The sequence below is a fragment of the Bos taurus genome, chromosome 19, assembly GCF_002263795.3.
Source record: "Bos taurus isolate L1 Dominette 01449 registration number 42190680 breed Hereford chromosome 19, ARS-UCD2.0, whole genome shotgun sequence".
Taxonomy (NCBI): Eukaryota; Metazoa; Chordata; class Mammalia; order Artiodactyla; family Bovidae; genus Bos; species Bos taurus.
The window spans coordinates 50,876,637-50,892,615 of record NC_037346.1 but is presented as its reverse complement, the minus strand read 5'-3'; the positions used below and the strand labels follow the sequence as shown (position 1 = coordinate 50,892,615).

Here is a 15,979-nt window from a genome sequence, read left to right as displayed (position 1 = left end):
TCCAGGGGAGGGTCCTTCGGTCCTCCGCTCTGCGCCAAGCTTCCAGCCACAGGCCTCCAGCCTAGCTGGATGGCGATACGTGAGCCCAGAGGCTGCTTGCCGAGGCTTGTTCTTGTTAAGGACACAGGTGTCTTCCTTGAACTGCCTGCCCTTTGGTTTTGAACCTCACTGACATTAACAGCTCCCTCTCTGTGGAGGACACGAGTTTGGGGAGAAAGGCCTCTGGGTGTCGCCCGCTTGGCTGCAGCTCAGGCCAGGCCCCCAGCCCCTGACAGGAGAGAGGATGTTGCCTCCACCCCCGGAGGGTGGGGCGGGCGGGGCGGCCTGGGGTTTCCCGGGGCCTGCCCGCCCCACCGTCTGAGTGCACTTCAAAGTGGCTGTGGGGGGGGCACGGGCCCTGGCACTTGTCGCCAGCCTCTCCCCTCAGGTCTAATTACTTCCACATGCGCCCAGAGCTTTGAAGCCCTGAGACTCCCTGTGGGAGGGGGGAGAGGAAGATGGGGGACAGAGGCAGGGAACGGGTGCAGGAAGGAGCCAGTGGGGCTAAACTAGGGAGGACGGGTGGGCTGGCCCCCTACCTATGCCACCCTTGGGGGAGGGGGCAGGGCTCCTGGGTGCCCATGGCAGTTGGGCAGATGTCCCTCCCCAGCAGGCCAGATCCCGCTGCTCCATGAGAGTCCTGACTCCGAGGTCACTGAGCCCAGAGCCCTTGGGGTGTTTCAATCCTAGGTTGACAAGTCCAGGCAGCTTTCAGAATTAATGGGAGGTAGGTGCTGGGGGGGGGTGTGGGGTGGTTGCTGGGCCCCAGAGGGCAGCCAAGCCTCATAACTGGGCTCCTAACAGGTCCTGAACAGCCCTGACCTGCCTGGCCTGGGCCCTGGGGGCAGTGGTCCTTTCCACTGGCGTGACCCCTCTCCCTCTGAACAGCCCTGCCCACACATCCCTGGGCATCCCGGCCGGTCGGTGGCACCCCACACCCACGGCAGCCCCATGGCAGAGGCACCATCCCAGGCAAGCAGCCACACGTGCGAGGGCTCCGATTTCACAGCCCCTCGAGCCCGGCCCACGGCAGGGTACTCACACATGCTCTTTGTTACTCTGTCCTCTCCCAGCTTTGAAGCAACTTGACTTTGGGTGATTAATGGCAACAGGAGGCTGTGCCTGGGGAGGTGGCTCTGATTTATTGATGTTGCTTTGTTGAAAACAAATATATAGCTCAGGGAAACATCTTTTGATGGGAGTATCAGATGGCTAGAAGGTGACACATTAGCTTTGGTACCAGTGGCAGAACCACACCATTTTGTGGAGGACAGATGGGCTACCTGTTCAGGCGGGCGGGTCTCCCGCACCCGCTTCCCAGTGACCAAATGCTTCTCTCACACGGTGGGCGCCTGGCTGCCCTGGGGAGTGGGGTGGGCACCTGGCACCTGATCCTGTCAGCAACCCCTCCCCTCCACATGCTGTGTCCTGGCTGTCAGCAGCAGGCAGAAGGGATGACCTGGGGAAGAGGGGTGGTTTGCTGGGAGCTGGAGGAGAACGTTGTGGGTCAGCAGCTTCTGTCATGTCTGCAGCCAGAGGCCACGGCTCCCAACGGGTGGTCACAGTGAGGGTCGAAACCCTAGAAGTCCAGAAGCTGTGGGGGAGAGGCACACTCAGAGCTTTATGGGTGTGGGCCACCCACCTGCTCCCGGCCCAGGCCCTGTTCCTGGAGGCCCACCTACCAGCTGAGGCAGCACCTTCTCCAGCTGCTCCACGTCCACATGGGCCAGGCCCTCTGCCTGGGCCTGCCGGACACTGCGAATGGCCGCTTCTGCCGTGATGCCGGGGGAAGAAAGGTAGAGAAAGCTGGGGGGGCTTGAACCCAACCCCCCTGGGCCAGCCCTGGCTGTTCCCCACCCCTGTGCCAGCTGACAGCTCAGAAGACTGAGGCTGGGGCTTCTGAAATACAGAAATTTTCAGGGACAACGTGCTTGTGGGAAAATGGGAAAAAGGTGTCTTGATAGCCTCACTGAAAAATGAAAGGGATCACGCATGGTCCAGACAAACCTGGGTGGGACCCAGAGGACATTATCAGGTCCCTCTGCTCACCTACAACGAAGATCTTGAGCAGCTCGGCCACAAGCTGCAGCGCATCCCCACTGACTGCAAGGCGAAGGGAGCAGGTTACAAGCATGCACTCTCCCTGCCACCCCACTCCGCCCTCACGGCTTAGGACTAAGCTCAGGCTCAGGCTGGTGACCTCCGCCCTCTGTCTGGTCCACCCAGCCCTCCCCAAGGCCCTGGCTCCGGCAGAGCTGCAGCGCAGGGCCCCAGCACCACCCCTGCCTCGGGCTCACACACCTTTGGTCTTCTTGTCTTTAAAGTGCAAGTGCAGCAGTTTGCTCACCAGCTCCTGGGGAACAGAGGGCATGTCAGTGAGCCGCTTCCCCTACCCCTCCTGCTGACCCTTTCGTCATTTCATTGCGGATGGGACGGGGTTATAATTTCCAGCTGGAAATGCTGTCTGTGGGGCTGGGTCTCCCCAGGGTGGAGGACTAGGCGTGGGGGGTATTTCCCTGCGAATGCCTCCAGGAGAGCCAGAAATCAGATGCGTGTGGCAGACACAAGGGAGCAGCCCAGGTGCCTATCCACTGCTCTGGGGCTCCAGTCCTCATGGTATCCAGGGTGGTCTTGTGCTCCTGCCCCCAGAGACAAGTTGCTTTCCCTACAGTGGGCCCCTTCACAGGCCTGCCCATGTCACTAACACCGCCTGGCTTTGCCAGACCCTGTTCTGAGCACAGCGCCAGCTCCATCCCAGGTCCCTCCTTGGGGCCTACAGCACAACACGGAGAAGGGTATCTTCCTGTAATGGGAAAGGGTACTGTGAGAACCTCAGAGCTGAGCAGGAGCCAGGCTCCTTTGTCAATGGGCAGTCAAGGTAGAGGACCCAGGGAGGTTGCTGAGGGTAGGGACCAGCTGGAAGGAGCTGTGAATGAGGAGCCCGCAGAGTGCCTGGGGAGGTAGGACAGCAGCAGTGGGTGCCCAGAAGCCAGGTGCCGTGCAGAGGTGAGCCGAGGACCCACCAGGCCTCCAGCCTTGGCCATGGAGATGGAACTGCCTCACCCAGTGCAGCTCAGCAAAGCTGGAGAGCAGAGGGGAGGCAGTGGACCCTGCCGGAGACCCAGCTCCGGAGGGGAAGAGCTTGCCACCGGTCACTTGGGCAGCGCTGAAGCAGCTTCACCCTTCCAGCTGTGACCACGGGAGCCTGGCGCCACCTGCTGGTCCTACTCGCTGTGTACCTGGAGTGTTAGTCACTCAGCGGTGTCCGACTCTTTATGACCCCGTGGACTGTAGCCTGCCAGCTCCCTGTCCATGGAATTCTCCAGGCAAGAATACTGGAGTGGGTTGCCATTCCCTTCTCCACGGGAACTTCCCAACCCAGGGATTGAACATGGGTCTTCTGCATTGCAGGCAAATTCTTGACCAAGTGAGCCACCGGGGAAGCCTGTGTACCTGGAAAACACCAGGAAGGGCCCAGAAGGCTCTACCGCTCCACCAGCTCCCAGACCCAGGCAAAGAGCTAAGTCAGCCGGATTGCTGCTGGGGGGCAGCTGCATGGGGTGGTCGTGACAACGGGATCAACACCAGCTGGGAGCAGAGATTCCCTAAACTTGCAGACGGGAGGATGGGACCTGGGACGTAGTCAGCCTTTGTCCCACTGTGTGGAGGCAACACAACCCCTTCTCCTCCCTGTCACCCTCAGGGGACAGCCCTGGTCATGGGTAATGGCCACAACCCCAGCTCTTGGTGATAAAGAGCGAAAATCCCCGCTAAGGACAGGCTGGACAAGGCAGCGCTCACAAGGGGCTGGGATGCTCCTTCCCGCCCCAGGTTCACAAAGGCCTGACATCAAGGGCTCAGTGTCTTCTAACCTTAAGGCAGAGTATCAAAGTGAGAGTCAGATCACTCATTGCCAGCAGTGTATGGGAGGTGGCAGGCCTCCCTATCCATCCACCCAGAGCAGCACTCGCCAGGTGCAGAGCAAAGGGGCTAACTCTGGAAGTGGATGGCCTGGGTTTGACCCTAGTTCTGCTGATTTCTCCCACTGGCAAGTAGGGACAGTACTAGGTCCCATGTCCTAGGGTGTTGAGCATTACACGGGCTAATTCATGCCTGGTGCATATCCAGTGCCTGACTGCTGCGTGTGTTGCTAAGAAGAGCACTCGTAGAGCCAGCCCGGCTAAATCAAGACGCAAAGCACAGGGCTGGCGTGACAGGAAAAAGGCCAAAAAGAAGCTTTAGAATACACAGCCGAGACTACCAGCGAGCTGGGCCGCACTGTGCTCTACGCTAAACCCGTGAGGGTGGAGAGTCCTGCCGTTCCCGTAGCCGCGGGGCGAGGGGCAGGGCGGCCCAGGCTCCTCTCTGAGCCTCTCTGCATTTGTGCCAGCACCTACCCCTGCGCGATTTCTGCAGACCCCCTCCGTCTGGCCACAGACCAGGGCACCTATTCAACCTTCTGCTACCGGCCCACGGGACCACGGAGGACGAAGGGCGCTCGGGATGGGGGTCATTGCCGGATTCTGGAAACCGGCTCACCCTAGATGGCAGCGGGGGTGCCGGCTCAGGACCCGCACGTGAATCAGACAGGGAGCCGGAGCCGTAGCGTCCCCGCCGGCCCGTGCACATCCCCCAGCCGCGGAAACCTCGCCCGCAGCCCCCAGCCCGCCCAACCAGCACGCCCTCTCTCACTTTCCGGAAGACGGCTCCGGTTTCCTCCATGACCGCCACAAAAGCGCGCGCCCTCTGGAGCCCCGCCCCCGCCTCCCCAGCCAATCGACCCAGAGCGCGCCTCCCAGATCCCCGCCCTCGCACCGCCAACCAATGGGCCCGCCGCGCGCGCCCGCTCCTTCGCCTTCATTGGCCCGTGGTGAACGCCCTCCTCCGCAATGCCTCCTGGGAGTCGTAGTTTCTACGCCTTCCCGGCGCGCCCTGCTCTTCCTGGATACTGAGGCGCGCGGAGGCCGCGTACACCTGCGGCGAAAGAGCCGGGGTCAACTGCACGAGGGCTAGGGCCTTGGACCCGGGGCCCAGGGGTACGTCCGACGCCCGGACAGGCTCTGCCGCTGGAGGCTCCGCCCCCGAGGACGCCCACCTTCTCGGTCCCCGGCTCTTGCCGTCCCCTGAACATCACCTGCCCCTTCCCTCCTCCCTCCTGGGGCCTCCTGCCTGTTGGACCAACTCAGTTTGTTCCTTGTTTCTCGCCTGCTGAGGACTTAGGGTCTTTGTGCCCCCACTGAGCTGCCGGGGTCTCTGTAGGCCCCCATGGGAGAGGCCCTGCCCTACTGCCTTTCCCTGGCTTCCCGGCTCCAGCTGGTTTCTGGTGAGTCCTGTCTAGGAATTTTGGGGGAAGCCCTTCCTGCACTCCAGGGACATGGAGGAGTTCCGGCGCGCCTACAGCCGGCTGTGCAAGGAAAGTGGAACCGAACCCCAGGAGACTGTGCTACAGCAACTGCACCAGCTGCCGCAGGGCCGGCTGGACCTGGCCACACAGAGCCTGACAGTGGACACCTGCAGGGCTCTGGGCAAGCTGCTGCAGAAGGAGTCACTGCTGACAGAGCTCATCCTGAGTGACTGCATGCTGAGTGAGGAAGGTGGGCACCAAGGGCTGGCAGCGCCCAGGGCAGTCCTTGCAACTTCAGAGCTGGGGCTGGGTTCAAGCCCTTTGCTTCAGGGCCACCTCCCCTGACTGCTTTTGCACTGCTGCTTGTTAGCTACATATACCCCAGTCCTTGGTGCTTGGCACCTCTAGCAAAGAACCCTGTCCCACCTGATCTCTTTTTTTATTTTTGGTGAAGTTTCTCAGTTTCACTGTCATTAAAGCAACCCCTTTGGAAACCTGGGCGCAGAAGGCGATTTCTCTTTTTAATGGGAAAGCCCTTAGCATCCCCCAGCCTAGGAGAGTCCCACCGTGCTGATGAGCACAAGGGTCAGCAGCCTGACTCGGCACTGGAAGCTGTTTCAAACCTGACACAGAGTGGGGGCCACGTGGACAGCCATCCTTCCCCTGTGCCTGGGGAGCTGCCCCAAGATGGAGCCGCCAGGGGTGGGGAGTGACTGCCCTGCTCTCTTACAGGGGCCACACTGCTGCTGCAGGGGCTGTGTGTCAACACTGCCGTACGGTTTCTGGATCTCAAGGTGGGTGGATCTGCACTCAGGGGCATGCCACCTGAGAGCAGGAGTAGAGAAGATACAGGTGTCCCAGCAACCAGGAGTCTGCACGGTGGCCAGAGACCATGTCTGTAAGCGCTCTGGGCACACAGGCTCCACACCTTTTTCTCATGGTCTCATGCCATGTGTGTTGGTATTCTGAGGGCAGAAATGTGAGTTCCAGAGCATTCTCACAAGCACACTGAAAGATCCCACATCAGAAGGCCACTCTGGTCAGGGAAGGCAGAATCTGAAAGGAGCCACACGTCTGCCCAGAGCTCACCATGGCCTCACCTGCTGCCTGACCAGGGTATTCAGAGCCCAGCCCAGGACACTGGGGAGTGACTGGATGGCCTCTTCCTCTCCTAGGGCAATAACCTTCGAGCAGCAGGGGCCGAGGCACTGGCAAAACTCCTCCGACAGAACAAGTCCATTCAGAGGTAGGGTGGCAGTCCCAGCCCCCAGCTCTCCCCGCAGCCCCTGCTCTCTCTCTGTGGTTCTGGGTTGGCTCTCCACGGGACATTTTTCTGCAACATGAGAGTTCACTCCTTCATGCCAGTCTTCTCTGGTGGGGAGAAGGTGGGTATAAGCTACTCAGTTTCTGCCAGAGACACCCCAAGCCTGTGCTCCTCCTTGAGCCTACTGGATCCCATGGGAGGAGGATGCCCTTTGAGCTACGCACCTCACGTCCACCCTTCCTGCAGCCTCACCCTGGAGTGGAACAACCTGGGCACATGGGATGAAGCCTTTGCCACCTTTTGCGGGGCCCTGGCGGCCAATGGCGCCCTGCGGCAGCTGGACCTCCGCAACAACCAGATCAACCACAAAGGCGCCGAGGAGCTGGCCCTGGCCCTGAAGAGCAATGCCAGCCTCCAGCAACTGGGTGAGGCTGCCAGCGCTGGCCTTCCCCACCCTCAGGGCAGGCAGGGAGGTCTTGCATCTCAGCCCTCCCAATGCTTCCTCTGTCCTCTCCCAGAAGGGAGGGGGTGGTGAGGAGGCGCACACTGAGCTGGGCTCCTGATCTGTGGCCGATCACAGGAAGTACCAGCGTCTTGGGCTAGGCCAGCCCTCCCACCCCTGGCAACACCACATTTCCTTCCAGACCTGCGCTGGAATCACATTGGCCTCCTTGGGGGCCGCGCCCTGGTGAACTGTCTCCCCAGTAACAGAACCCTGTGGAAGCTGGAGCTGGCTGGGAATAACATTCCGGGCGACATCCTCAGAGCCGTGGGTATGGGCACATGGGGCTGCTGGCAACTTTCACTGTTTGAAGCAGGGCATAGAGCTGATTCCCTGTTGACGGATCAGCTGGCTCACCCCTTAAAAGTCACATTTTGGCCTTTAACCTTTGGGCCAGAACCCCCGAGGGAGGGGCAGCTTGGGCTGGAACCATAAAGGCATCACAATGGTAGAGTGTTAGAAACAGAGGGAGCGGGAAGCAGGCACCAAGGAAGAAAGGGCAGAGGTGGGAGCCCGCAGAGTGCCAACGGCCCAGGCTCACCACGGTCCCCTCCTCACACCACGGTCCCTTCTGTCATGACCCTCCACTCCTCCATCCCGGGCCTGCTGAGCACTCTGCCACTCCCCATGGCAACTTGTTCCACCAGCAGCACCAGCCCCTCGAGGGCCCAAGCTTGGGCTGGAATCTAGTGTGGGGTTACCACCTCCTGAGTCTGCCCAACTCATGTCCTCTCCTGTTTCTTGGTTCTTGCACCTGCCTCTGAGTCACCCCAGTTGACAGCCTGGCCGCTTCTGGCTGGCCCCTCTCCAAATGCTGCCTGGATCTTTCCAGAACATGGGAGCTGAGCACGACATTCACCTCTTAAAAGTCACATATTGGCTTTTAACCTTTGGGGCAGAATCCAAATGCCCACCTTCTGTGACAGTTGAGCAACCTTTTCACCTCTTCCCATGTGCCTGTCCCCCCCACCAGGTGCCTCCCGGGCTCCTTGCTTCACTGTTGCCCCATGCCCTATCCCCACTGCCTCTGAGCCTCTCGCCTGCTAGTGTACTGAGCGGTCTGATCTGTGTGGTTAAGACATGGGGGTGGGCTGGCCGTTGGCCACTCCTGGGGCTCAGTCCCTCAGGAGACAACTTCGCTCTTTCCAACAGAGCAAGCCATGGACCACAACCAGGACCGGCAGACCGTCTTCCGGGAGAGTCAGGCCCGTGCCCAGGTGCTCAGCAAGGAGGTGCGGCACCTCCGGGAAGAGAAGTCCAAGCAGGTAAGGACAATGCTGCCTCTGACTGCAGGGCCTCGCCCCGCCCTGGCTGTGTGGACAGAGCCCCTCTCAGCCCCCATGCCACGGCCTTCTTCCCTCCCTCTGAGCCCTGGAGCCTCTCCAAGAAGCCAGTACCTAGGCCCGAGAGGCAGCCTCTTTTCTGATGCCTTTCAGCTGGGTGGGTGGGCTTCCCCTCTGGGCCTCCCTGTCTGGCAGCCACCCCCTCCTTGCATGAGGCTCAGCTCCTTGGTGTCCTGCTGCCTCAGTAAATGTCAGTCTCCTTTCTTGCCAACCGTGGGGAGTGAGCAGGCTCTGGGCCCTGATGGGCTCTGCCTGGCTCTGTCCCCAGTTTCTGGACTTGATGGAGACCATCGACAGACAGAGAGAAGAGATGGCCAGGAGCAGCAAGTGAGCTTGGCCCCGGTCCAGGGCAGGGCGGCAGTGCAGTGGGGGAACCTGGGGGTCCAGGTCCTGGCTCTGGCCTTGGAGTGACCTAAAGTGTGAACCTGGTCCTCTCCCCACGGACAAGAATGTAGGCTGTGTTTCCTGAGGGAGTTGGCTGGAGGGTTCGAGGCTCCACTGAGCACTGCCTTAGCCCACACCTGGGCATTGTGTGAGCATGAGGGGCAGCAGCCACTTTTGGGGGGGGGCTCAGACGACTCGGTTTTGGGCCCCTCGGACCCTCTTCTCTGTCTACAGGGCATCAGCTGCACGTGTGGGGCAGCTTCAGGAAGCCCTGAACGAGAGGCATTCCATCATCAATTCCCTCAAGGCCAAGTAAGGAGGGGCAGAGGGCAGGATGGGAGTATGAGGAGGTTTCAGAACACTTTAGAGACCTGCCCACAGGGCAGAGGAGGACCATCCTAATAGGGACTCAAGTTCCACTGCACAAATGAAGTCAGGGAAACCGCTAGGGTAGTTCCTGAGAAGGCTTTCTGGGAGGAGCTCCGACTCATCCACTTCCGGGCACTGGGCACTGAGGGAGGGAAGGTTAAGCTTCGTCCACTTTCCCCAAGCCCCATCCCAGGCTCCCCAGAAGCCTGGTCCCACCCCCCCCACCATCTCCTTACCTGGTTTTGCAAAAGCAAGTTCTTTTCACTGGCAGCAGACAAGTCTCTGAGGAGCCTAGACTAGCTCAAGGGGCACTAGCGGGGGCAGTGGCCTGGCAAGAATGACCTTAGCAAAGGCTAGAGGTTGGCTGGGGCGGTGCTGGCCCTTCCCTCCTTACAGACTGCAGATGACGGAGGCCGCCCTGGCTCTGTCAGAGCAGAAGGCCCAGGACCTGGGGGAGCTCCTGGCCACCACAGAGCAGGAACAGCGGAGCCTGGTGCAGAGGCAGGCCAAGGAGCACAGGCTGGAGCAGCAGGTGGGTGGGTGTGGGGTGGGTAGGCCGGGGGTGCGTGGTGGCAGATGGCCACTGACGCCCTTTTGCCGTGTTACCCCCAGGAAGCTGCAGAACGGGAGTCTAAGCTCCTCAGAGACTTGTCTGCTGCCAATGAAAAGAACCTGCTTTTGCGAAACCAGGTATGGGGTGGGGCTGGGGCCAGCCCCTGGGGCTTCGGGAAAGCAGAACGAAGCTTCCTCCCTCCGTGCCGACTTTGCAGGTGGATGAGCTGGAGCGGAAGGTGAAATCTCAGCAGGAGCAGCTGTTCCTGACCAAAACGGAGTTGACCAACACGACGGCTGAGCTGAAGATGCGGGCCATCCAGGCTGAAGGTCAGCACACCCAGGCCTGCTGCTGGGGCCTGGGAACCTGGGGCCCCCTGAGGAGTCCCACCCACACGCCTCCCCTGTGCTTCCAGAACGCCTGGAGCTGGAGAAGAACAGGTCCCGGCAGAGCTTGGAGGACGCGGAACATCTGCGCTTCAAGGAGGTGCCTTATCAGTTGTGTCGTCTGGGCTTTGCCCTCCCCGCGCCCCCGGGGCCTGCAGACATCTCAGTGGGGCACGGTGCTCCCAAGGCAGACTCCTGGCCGGGCTTCCCTCAACAACCTTGGGCTGCTGATGACAGTCCCGGCAGATGTCAGACCCAAACCCTCCCCACCGGTTTCTAGAAGGGACCCTGACTGACTGTGCCCAGGCCACAGTGCAGGCTGCCACCTGGGGTGCAGCACTGGGACCTGCCCTCCGTCCTAGCTTCCTTCGAAGCCACTTGGGGCAGCCTCCACTCGGAAGGAACAGGGTCCCCAAAATTCATCTGCCCCCCCAGGGTGGGGATCCCATGAGGGGAAACCTGGGGGGCCAGACTGCCAGCCCTGTCCCCACCTGCACCCGGGCAGGTGGAGCACATGACTCGCCACCTGGAGGACAGCGAGAGGGCCATGCAAGAGAGGGTGCAGAGGTTGGAGGCTGCGCGGCTGTCCCTTGAAGAGGTGAGCTGGGTGCCAGGCTCGGGAGGCTGGGTGTGGCTAGAAGGGGTCCCCGGGCAAGGGCCAAGGATGGAGCGGTTACTGTCTGTGGTGTAGGAGCTGAGCCGGGTGAAGGCCGCGGCACTCACTGAGCGAAGCCAAGCCGAGGAGGAGCTCATCAAGGCCAAGAACCAAGTCCGCCTGGAGGAGGTGAGCGCAGGGTCATGGCGCACTGCTTGCAGCACCCGCCGGGGAGAGAGCACTGAGGGGCTGGCATGAGCTGCCGGGCTTGCACAGCCCTTCGGGCTTAAGTGGGCATGACCAAGGCTGTCTCCCGGCTCTGTGGGAGGGACAAGGGAACAGGAGTTCCAGGGGTGCAGAAGAGTCAGACGAGGACACTCAGCCCATCAGTACCACCTCCAGCTCCCCTGCAAAAAGCCAATGTGCTCCCTCCCCATGCTGGGGAAGGGGTTTGTCCCAAATGTGCAGCCTGTGACCACTTGGTGGAAGCAGGGGGCCAGATGGCAGGATGGTGTCAGCCTGGCACATGGGGGAGGCTCCTCATTCGAGTTGAGCCCATTCAGAGCAAGGCATATGTTAACTGTAGTGACAAAGTGGTTTCCACATTGCAAATATAAGCTCCCTTCAGCCTGAAGGGACAGGGGTCACTCCTCACAGGAGCTCAGAGCCACAGGCCAGAGAGCAGCTCACCTGTCCTTCTCCTGGGCCCACAGCAGCAGCACCAGGCTCACCTGGAGGAGAAGCTGCGGCTGCTGGCACAGGCACGAGACGAGGCCCAGAGCACCTGCCTGCAGCAGAAGCAGACGGTGGCCGATGCCCAGGCGCGGGCCAGCCAGCTGGGCATGCAGGTGGAGAGCCTGAGGCGGCGCCTGGAGGAGCTGCAGCAGGTAGCTGGGACACTGAGGGCTCCTGGTGCCCCTGGACCGCCCCCCACCCCCACCCCCAGCCACCACCTCACACTCACCCCTCCTCGCCTGGCAGGAGCTGAGCAACAAGGACCAAGAAAAGGTAGCTGAGGTGACGAGGGTGCGGCTGGAGCTGCAAGAGCAGAATGGCCGCCTGCAGGCCGAGCTGACGGCCCAGGAAGCACTGAAGGAGAAGGCCGCGGCCCTGGAACGCCAGCTGAAAGGCGAGCTGAGCCCCAGGTCCCCCCACCCCTGGCATCGCTGCAGGGCCTTTCTTACTAGGACATCCCACAGGAGGAGGAGGTGGGCCGGGAGAGCTGAGCTTGGCCTAGGCCTTCGCTCCGGGAGGTGCTGGTAGGGGAGGCTGGGTGTGTGTACGCCCAGAGGACCCTGAGCAAACCCCACCACACCAGCCCCCTGTGGACCTCCGGGGCCCCCTTCCTCACTGAACTTCCTCTCCTGCAGTGATCGCGAGTGACCACCGGGAGGCGCTGCTGGACAGGGAGAGCGAGAATGCCTCTCTCCGAGAGAAGCTTCGCCTTAAAGAGGCTGAGATCGCCCGGATTCGGGATGAGGAGGCCCAAAGGGCCAGCTTCCTGCAAAATGCTGTCCTGGCTTATGTGCAAGGGTCCCCCCTGAGGACTTTGAGCCCCCAGAAGTGAGGGGGCAGGGAAAGTCTGAGAGCGGCAGGAAGGTGGCATCTGTCGGACATGTGTCTGACGCCTGCCCCTCCCTTCTTCACCAGGAACAGGCCACTGGCAAGTCTGGTCTCTTTGCGCAGAGTCTACAGCCAGTAACGTGGAAAATCAGTGCTGGGCAGGATCTGAGAGCAGGACAGCCGCAGCTTACAACCAGGGTGCCTGTCTGGGTGGTTGGGGTGGTCCAGAACCTGGCTGGCCAAGAGGGCCTTCCCCACTCTGTCATCCCCATCACAGGGAGTGACATGCCTGAGAACAGACCCAAGAAGGGAGGAGCAATGTGTGAGCTCTCCCGGCCGCACCCACCGTGGTGCAGTCACCTTTCACAACCAGGAGCTCTGCAGGCCCAACTGCTCACCCCAGGGTATTTTGAAATACAGAATTTTGCACTTTGTGATACATTTTGGTTCCAGTGCCTTTCTCCCACATCAGTCTGTGCTCCCAAGCCTGGGCCCTGCAGGAAAGGCCAGCCCTCCAGGTGTGGCTGGGTCACCCCTTATAACTGCTACCAGGTGGGGATGGTCTGGCTACTGCAGCGGACAGGAGGGGATGTGGGCGCAGCGGGCTGCCGGCCTTGAGGGTCTCTGGTGACTGACAGCAAACATCCGAGTTTTCACCAGCTGCCTTTTGGTTGGAGGGTAGGTGGGCCCAGGCGGTACTCTGCCTCGAGGAAACCCTGTGCCTACCGACCGCAACCTGTCCAGGTGGTTGGGAGCTGCCTGCCTGCGCTGCCCTCGCCCCATGAAGTGGGTCACAGGGAACCGGGGAGGGCCTGCCCGGGCTCAGACTCGCTGAGGGGTTCGTTGTGTCCCGCCCCTCACCAGGTTTCTCTGCAAAGCGCGTCGGCCCGGGTTCGGGGCCGGTCTGCGCCCCCCGCCCGCCCTGCCGGCCGCGCTCGGCTGTCTCCGCGCCCGACGCTCGGCAGCGCTCGGCTGTCTCCGGCCGCTCGGCTCCGCGCTCGGCTCGGGTCCGCGGCCGCTGCGGCGCCGGGCATTTCTCCGCAGCTCGGCTCGCGGCCGCGCCCGCCCGGCCCGCGCCCATGCAGGCCATCAAGTGTGTGGTGGTCGGCGACGGGTGAGTGCGCGGCGCGGAGGCCGCTCGGCCGGGCTTGCCTGGCGGGGTTGGCCCAGGGGATCCTCCCGGGCAGGGCGCGCGGCTCCGGGGCGCGGCCAGGGCGGAGGAGGCGGCGCGCGCACGGGCCAGGGATCCCGGCTGGGGGTCCAGGCGCGGCGGCCCGGATGCGCCCCCGACCGGCCTGTGGGCGCCCAGGGACCGGGCAGGGGCGGGAGGACGTGGTGGGGCGGGGTCCCGGCTATTCGCCGGGCGCAGGCCTCCAGCCCAGGCCCACCTGATGCTGCCAGCTGCTCGCGGCCCCGCCCGGCCTCCGGGTGGGTGGGGCAAGGGCTCTCACCTGGGCTGAACCCTCAGTGGGTGCCACCCTCCCGGTACCTGTCTGGGGCGCTGAGGCGGCTTGCCGCAGCCCGCACCCACCACTCTGTCCCCAAAGCCCACCTGCCCTGGTGCCCCTCCTCTGTCCCTCGTTCACTGCGGATCTGCAGGGCAGGCACCCCTGTCCCCACCCTGGGACCGTGGGAGGGGGCCGCCCTTGCTGAGCGGCGTGCAGAGGTGGGCCTGGGAGCAACGTGGGCTCGCCCTCTCTCCACAGCGCCGTGGGGAAGACCTGCTTGCTGATCAGCTACACAACCAACGCCTTCCCCGGAGAGTACATCCCCACAGTGTGAGCAGGCGGGCGGGTCCAGAGGTGGGGAGCAGAGGGTGTGGGCGCCTGTGCGCGAAGCTCCTCTGGGCTTCGAGGTGGGGCCCAAGTGGCCCTAGTCTGGGTTCCTGGGGTGGAGCAAGTTGCTGACAGAGCTCCAGGTGTGTGCAGACTGAGAACCCAAACACTGACAGATCTCTCTGTTTCTGCAGTTTTGACAACTATTCTGCGAATGTGATGGTGGATGGGAAGCCGGTCAACCTGGGGCTGTGGGACACCGCCGGGCAGGAGGACTACGACCGCCTGCGGCCACTCTCCTACCCCCAAACTGTAGGGGACCACAGCGGGGCTTGCAGGGGCTGGGTGGCTTGGGTAGAGGCCCCGAGGGCCTGGTGCATGTGTGTGTTGGGGACTGAGGCGATTCAGAGCCTTTTGACCCTTCCCACATGGTCCTTCCTTTCCTTTCTCCCAAGGACGTCTTCCTGATCTGCTTCTCCCTGGTGAGCCCAGCCTCCTTTGAGAATGTTCGAGCCAAGGTAGGGCAGGGCAGGAAGCCGGGTTGGTCTTCCTGGGAGGGGTGGAGACTGCCCAGAGAACTTGTCCTTACAAGGCAGGGTCTCTTGCCTGAAGGCCTGACAGAGGCAAATTGTCCTTTGGAGGCAGAAGAGATGCCTATTCCACTTGGGGTAGGGCTGGTGAGTGCAGCTCTCAGAGAAAGGAGGGCCCTGACTGAGACGCCCAGATGAGCTTGGAAGCTTCTTGGCAGCATATTTTTGTTCTTGGTCATTGCTTTACCAGACCTAATGGTTGCCCTGTGAAGCAAGAAGGGCTAAGTGTGGGTCTAGGCACAAGGAAGGGGCCCTTGAGAGCTGTGGCCTGCTCTGGGCCAGGCTGAGGGCAAGGCCCCCAAGGGTTAGGGATCAGAGCCTCCATTCCCACAGTGGTACCCAGAGGTTCGGCACCATTGCCCGCACACGCCCATCCTCCTGGTGGGCACCAAGCTGGACCTTCGTGACGATAAGGACACCATCGAGCGACTGCGGGATAAGAAGCTAGCACCCATCACGTACCCCCAGGGCCTGGCCATGGCCCGAGAGATCGGTGAGTGGGCCTGTCCAGGCCTGCTGGTGCAGGGAGGAGAGGAGTGTGCTCTGGGAGCCACAGCATTAGCCTGTGCTCCGCCCCCGCCTTCGATGACCTCTCCTCACTGCCCCCTTTCTTGGCCGATCCCAGGTTCTGTCAAGTACCTGGAGTGCTCAGCCCTGACCCAGCGGGGCCTGAAGACAGTGTTCGATGAGGCCATTCGGGCTGTGCTCTGCCCGCCCCCTGTGAAAAAGCCAGGGAAGAAGTGCACCGTCTTCTAGAGCCCCCACTTCCGGAAGAGCAGCCCCCTCCTGCCTGTATCTGTTGTGTTGAGATGTGTCCTTGAGTCCGCTGTGGGGGAGTGGTGGGGGTGGGGAAAGGGAAGAAGCATGGGGATGAGGCTGCTGCTCCAGGGGCGCTGCGGGGGCCATGGGGTCCTGTCTGCTCTGCCTCATCTTCGTGGGGACGCAGCTCCAGCCTCCCCTGGCCCCCACTGGAGGCCAGAAGGGAGCAGGGTCTCCCTCAGGCTGTAGGGGCGGGTCCGGGGCAGCCCCAGGATGGGCTTCCCAGATGGGAGACTTTGGGGGGGGTGGGTTCTGTCCTTGTGCCCCATGATGGGGCAGCCCCTTCTTATTTTATACAATAAACCTTCATCATCTCCTGTTCTCGACTCACTACCTGCCCTGCCCGGGTCTCTCCCTGCCTACTCCTCCACCCTGGGGGTCCTAGGCCCCCAACCCCTGCCAACCAAGGGTACAGAGCAGGTACGCTTGACACTCCCCACCCCCCAGCCCAAG

At 62.1% G+C, this 15,979-nt stretch overlaps 3 protein-coding genes across 6 annotated transcripts; 2 read left to right on the top strand and 1 right to left on the bottom strand.

The window, feature by feature from the left end:
* Window positions 1-1,160: 1,160 nt before the first annotated feature.
* CENPX (centromere protein X) lies at window positions 1,161-4,787 on the bottom strand. 2 transcript variants are annotated; one of them, NM_001114527.2, is made up of 5 exons: window positions 4,732-4,787; window positions 2,341-2,392; window positions 2,089-2,142; window positions 1,722-1,810; window positions 1,161-1,633 (listed from the first exon to the last, which is right to left on the bottom strand). In NM_001114527.2, the coding sequence occupies exons 1-5, from the start codon at window positions 4,759-4,761 to the stop codon at window positions 1,619-1,621; spliced, it is 240 nt and encodes a 79-aa protein (NP_001107999.1). In that variant the 5' UTR covers window positions 4,762-4,787; the 3' UTR covers window positions 1,161-1,618. The 2 variants fall into 2 exon arrangements, with proteins under 2 accessions (NP_001107999.1, XP_024836253.2); XM_024980485.2 differs by having other exon boundaries at window positions 1,162-1,633; window positions 4,579-4,787.
* Window positions 4,788-4,946: 159 nt separating this feature from the next.
* LRRC45 (leucine rich repeat containing 45) lies at window positions 4,947-12,780 on the top strand. Its single transcript, NM_001191278.2, has 17 exons — window positions 4,947-5,633; window positions 6,116-6,177; window positions 6,559-6,629; window positions 6,894-7,072; window positions 7,292-7,420; window positions 8,302-8,414; window positions 8,761-8,819; window positions 9,111-9,188; window positions 9,642-9,777; window positions 9,858-9,935; window positions 10,016-10,127; window positions 10,214-10,284; window positions 10,690-10,782; window positions 10,876-10,968; window positions 11,493-11,666; window positions 11,761-11,908; window positions 12,150-12,780. The coding sequence occupies exons 1-17, from the start codon at window positions 5,414-5,416 to the stop codon at window positions 12,344-12,346; spliced, it is 2,013 nt and encodes a 670-aa protein (NP_001178207.2). The 5' UTR covers window positions 4,947-5,413; the 3' UTR covers window positions 12,347-12,780.
* RAC3 (Rac family small GTPase 3) lies at window positions 12,419-15,845 on the top strand. Of its 3 annotated transcripts, NM_001099179.2 has the most exon segments (7): window positions 13,343-13,456; window positions 14,049-14,120; window positions 14,312-14,429; window positions 14,573-14,635; window positions 15,041-15,200; window positions 15,333-15,482; window positions 15,802-15,845. In NM_001099179.2, coding segments are annotated over 6 exon segments (579 nt in total). In that variant the 5' UTR covers window positions 13,343-13,421; the 3' UTR covers window positions 15,464-15,482; window positions 15,802-15,845.
* Window positions 15,846-15,979: the final 134 nt, after the last annotated feature.

Bases quoted from the DNA above. Each gene is read 5' to 3' on its own strand.
- CENPX (XM_024980485.2), bottom strand. From the start codon at position 4,761: ATGGAGGAAACCGGAGCCGTCTTCCGGAAAGTGAGAGAGGGCGTGCTG. The intron at 2,393-4,578 runs GTGAGCCGGTTT...TCTGTTCCCCAG, and splicing joins CACCCCCGCTGCCATCTAGG to GAGCTGGTGAGCAAACTGCT. The intron at 2,143-2,340 runs GTGTGTGAGCCC...TTCGCCTTGCAG, and splicing joins TAAAGACAAGAAGACCAAAG to TCAGTGGGGATGCGCTGCAG.
- LRRC45 (NM_001191278.2), top strand. From the start codon at position 5,414: ATGGAGGAGTTCCGGCGCGCCTACAGCCGGCTGTGCAAGGAAAGTGGA. The intron at 7,073-7,291 runs GTGAGGCTGCCA...ATTTCCTTCCAG, and splicing joins TGCCAGCCTCCAGCAACTGG to ACCTGCGCTGGAATCACATT. The intron at 8,415-8,760 runs GTAAGGACAATG...CTCTGTCCCCAG, and splicing joins GGGAAGAGAAGTCCAAGCAG to TTTCTGGACTTGATGGAGAC.
- RAC3 (XM_024980506.2), top strand. From the start codon at position 13,422: ATGCAGGCCATCAAGTGTGTGGTGGTCGGCGACGG. The intron at 14,121-14,311 runs GTGAGCAGGCGG...CTGTTTCTGCAG, and splicing joins GGAGAGTACATCCCCACAGT to TTTTGACAACTATTCTGCGA. The intron at 14,636-15,040 runs GTAGGGCAGGGC...CCATTCCCACAG, and splicing joins TTGAGAATGTTCGAGCCAAG to TGGTACCCAGAGGTTCGGCA.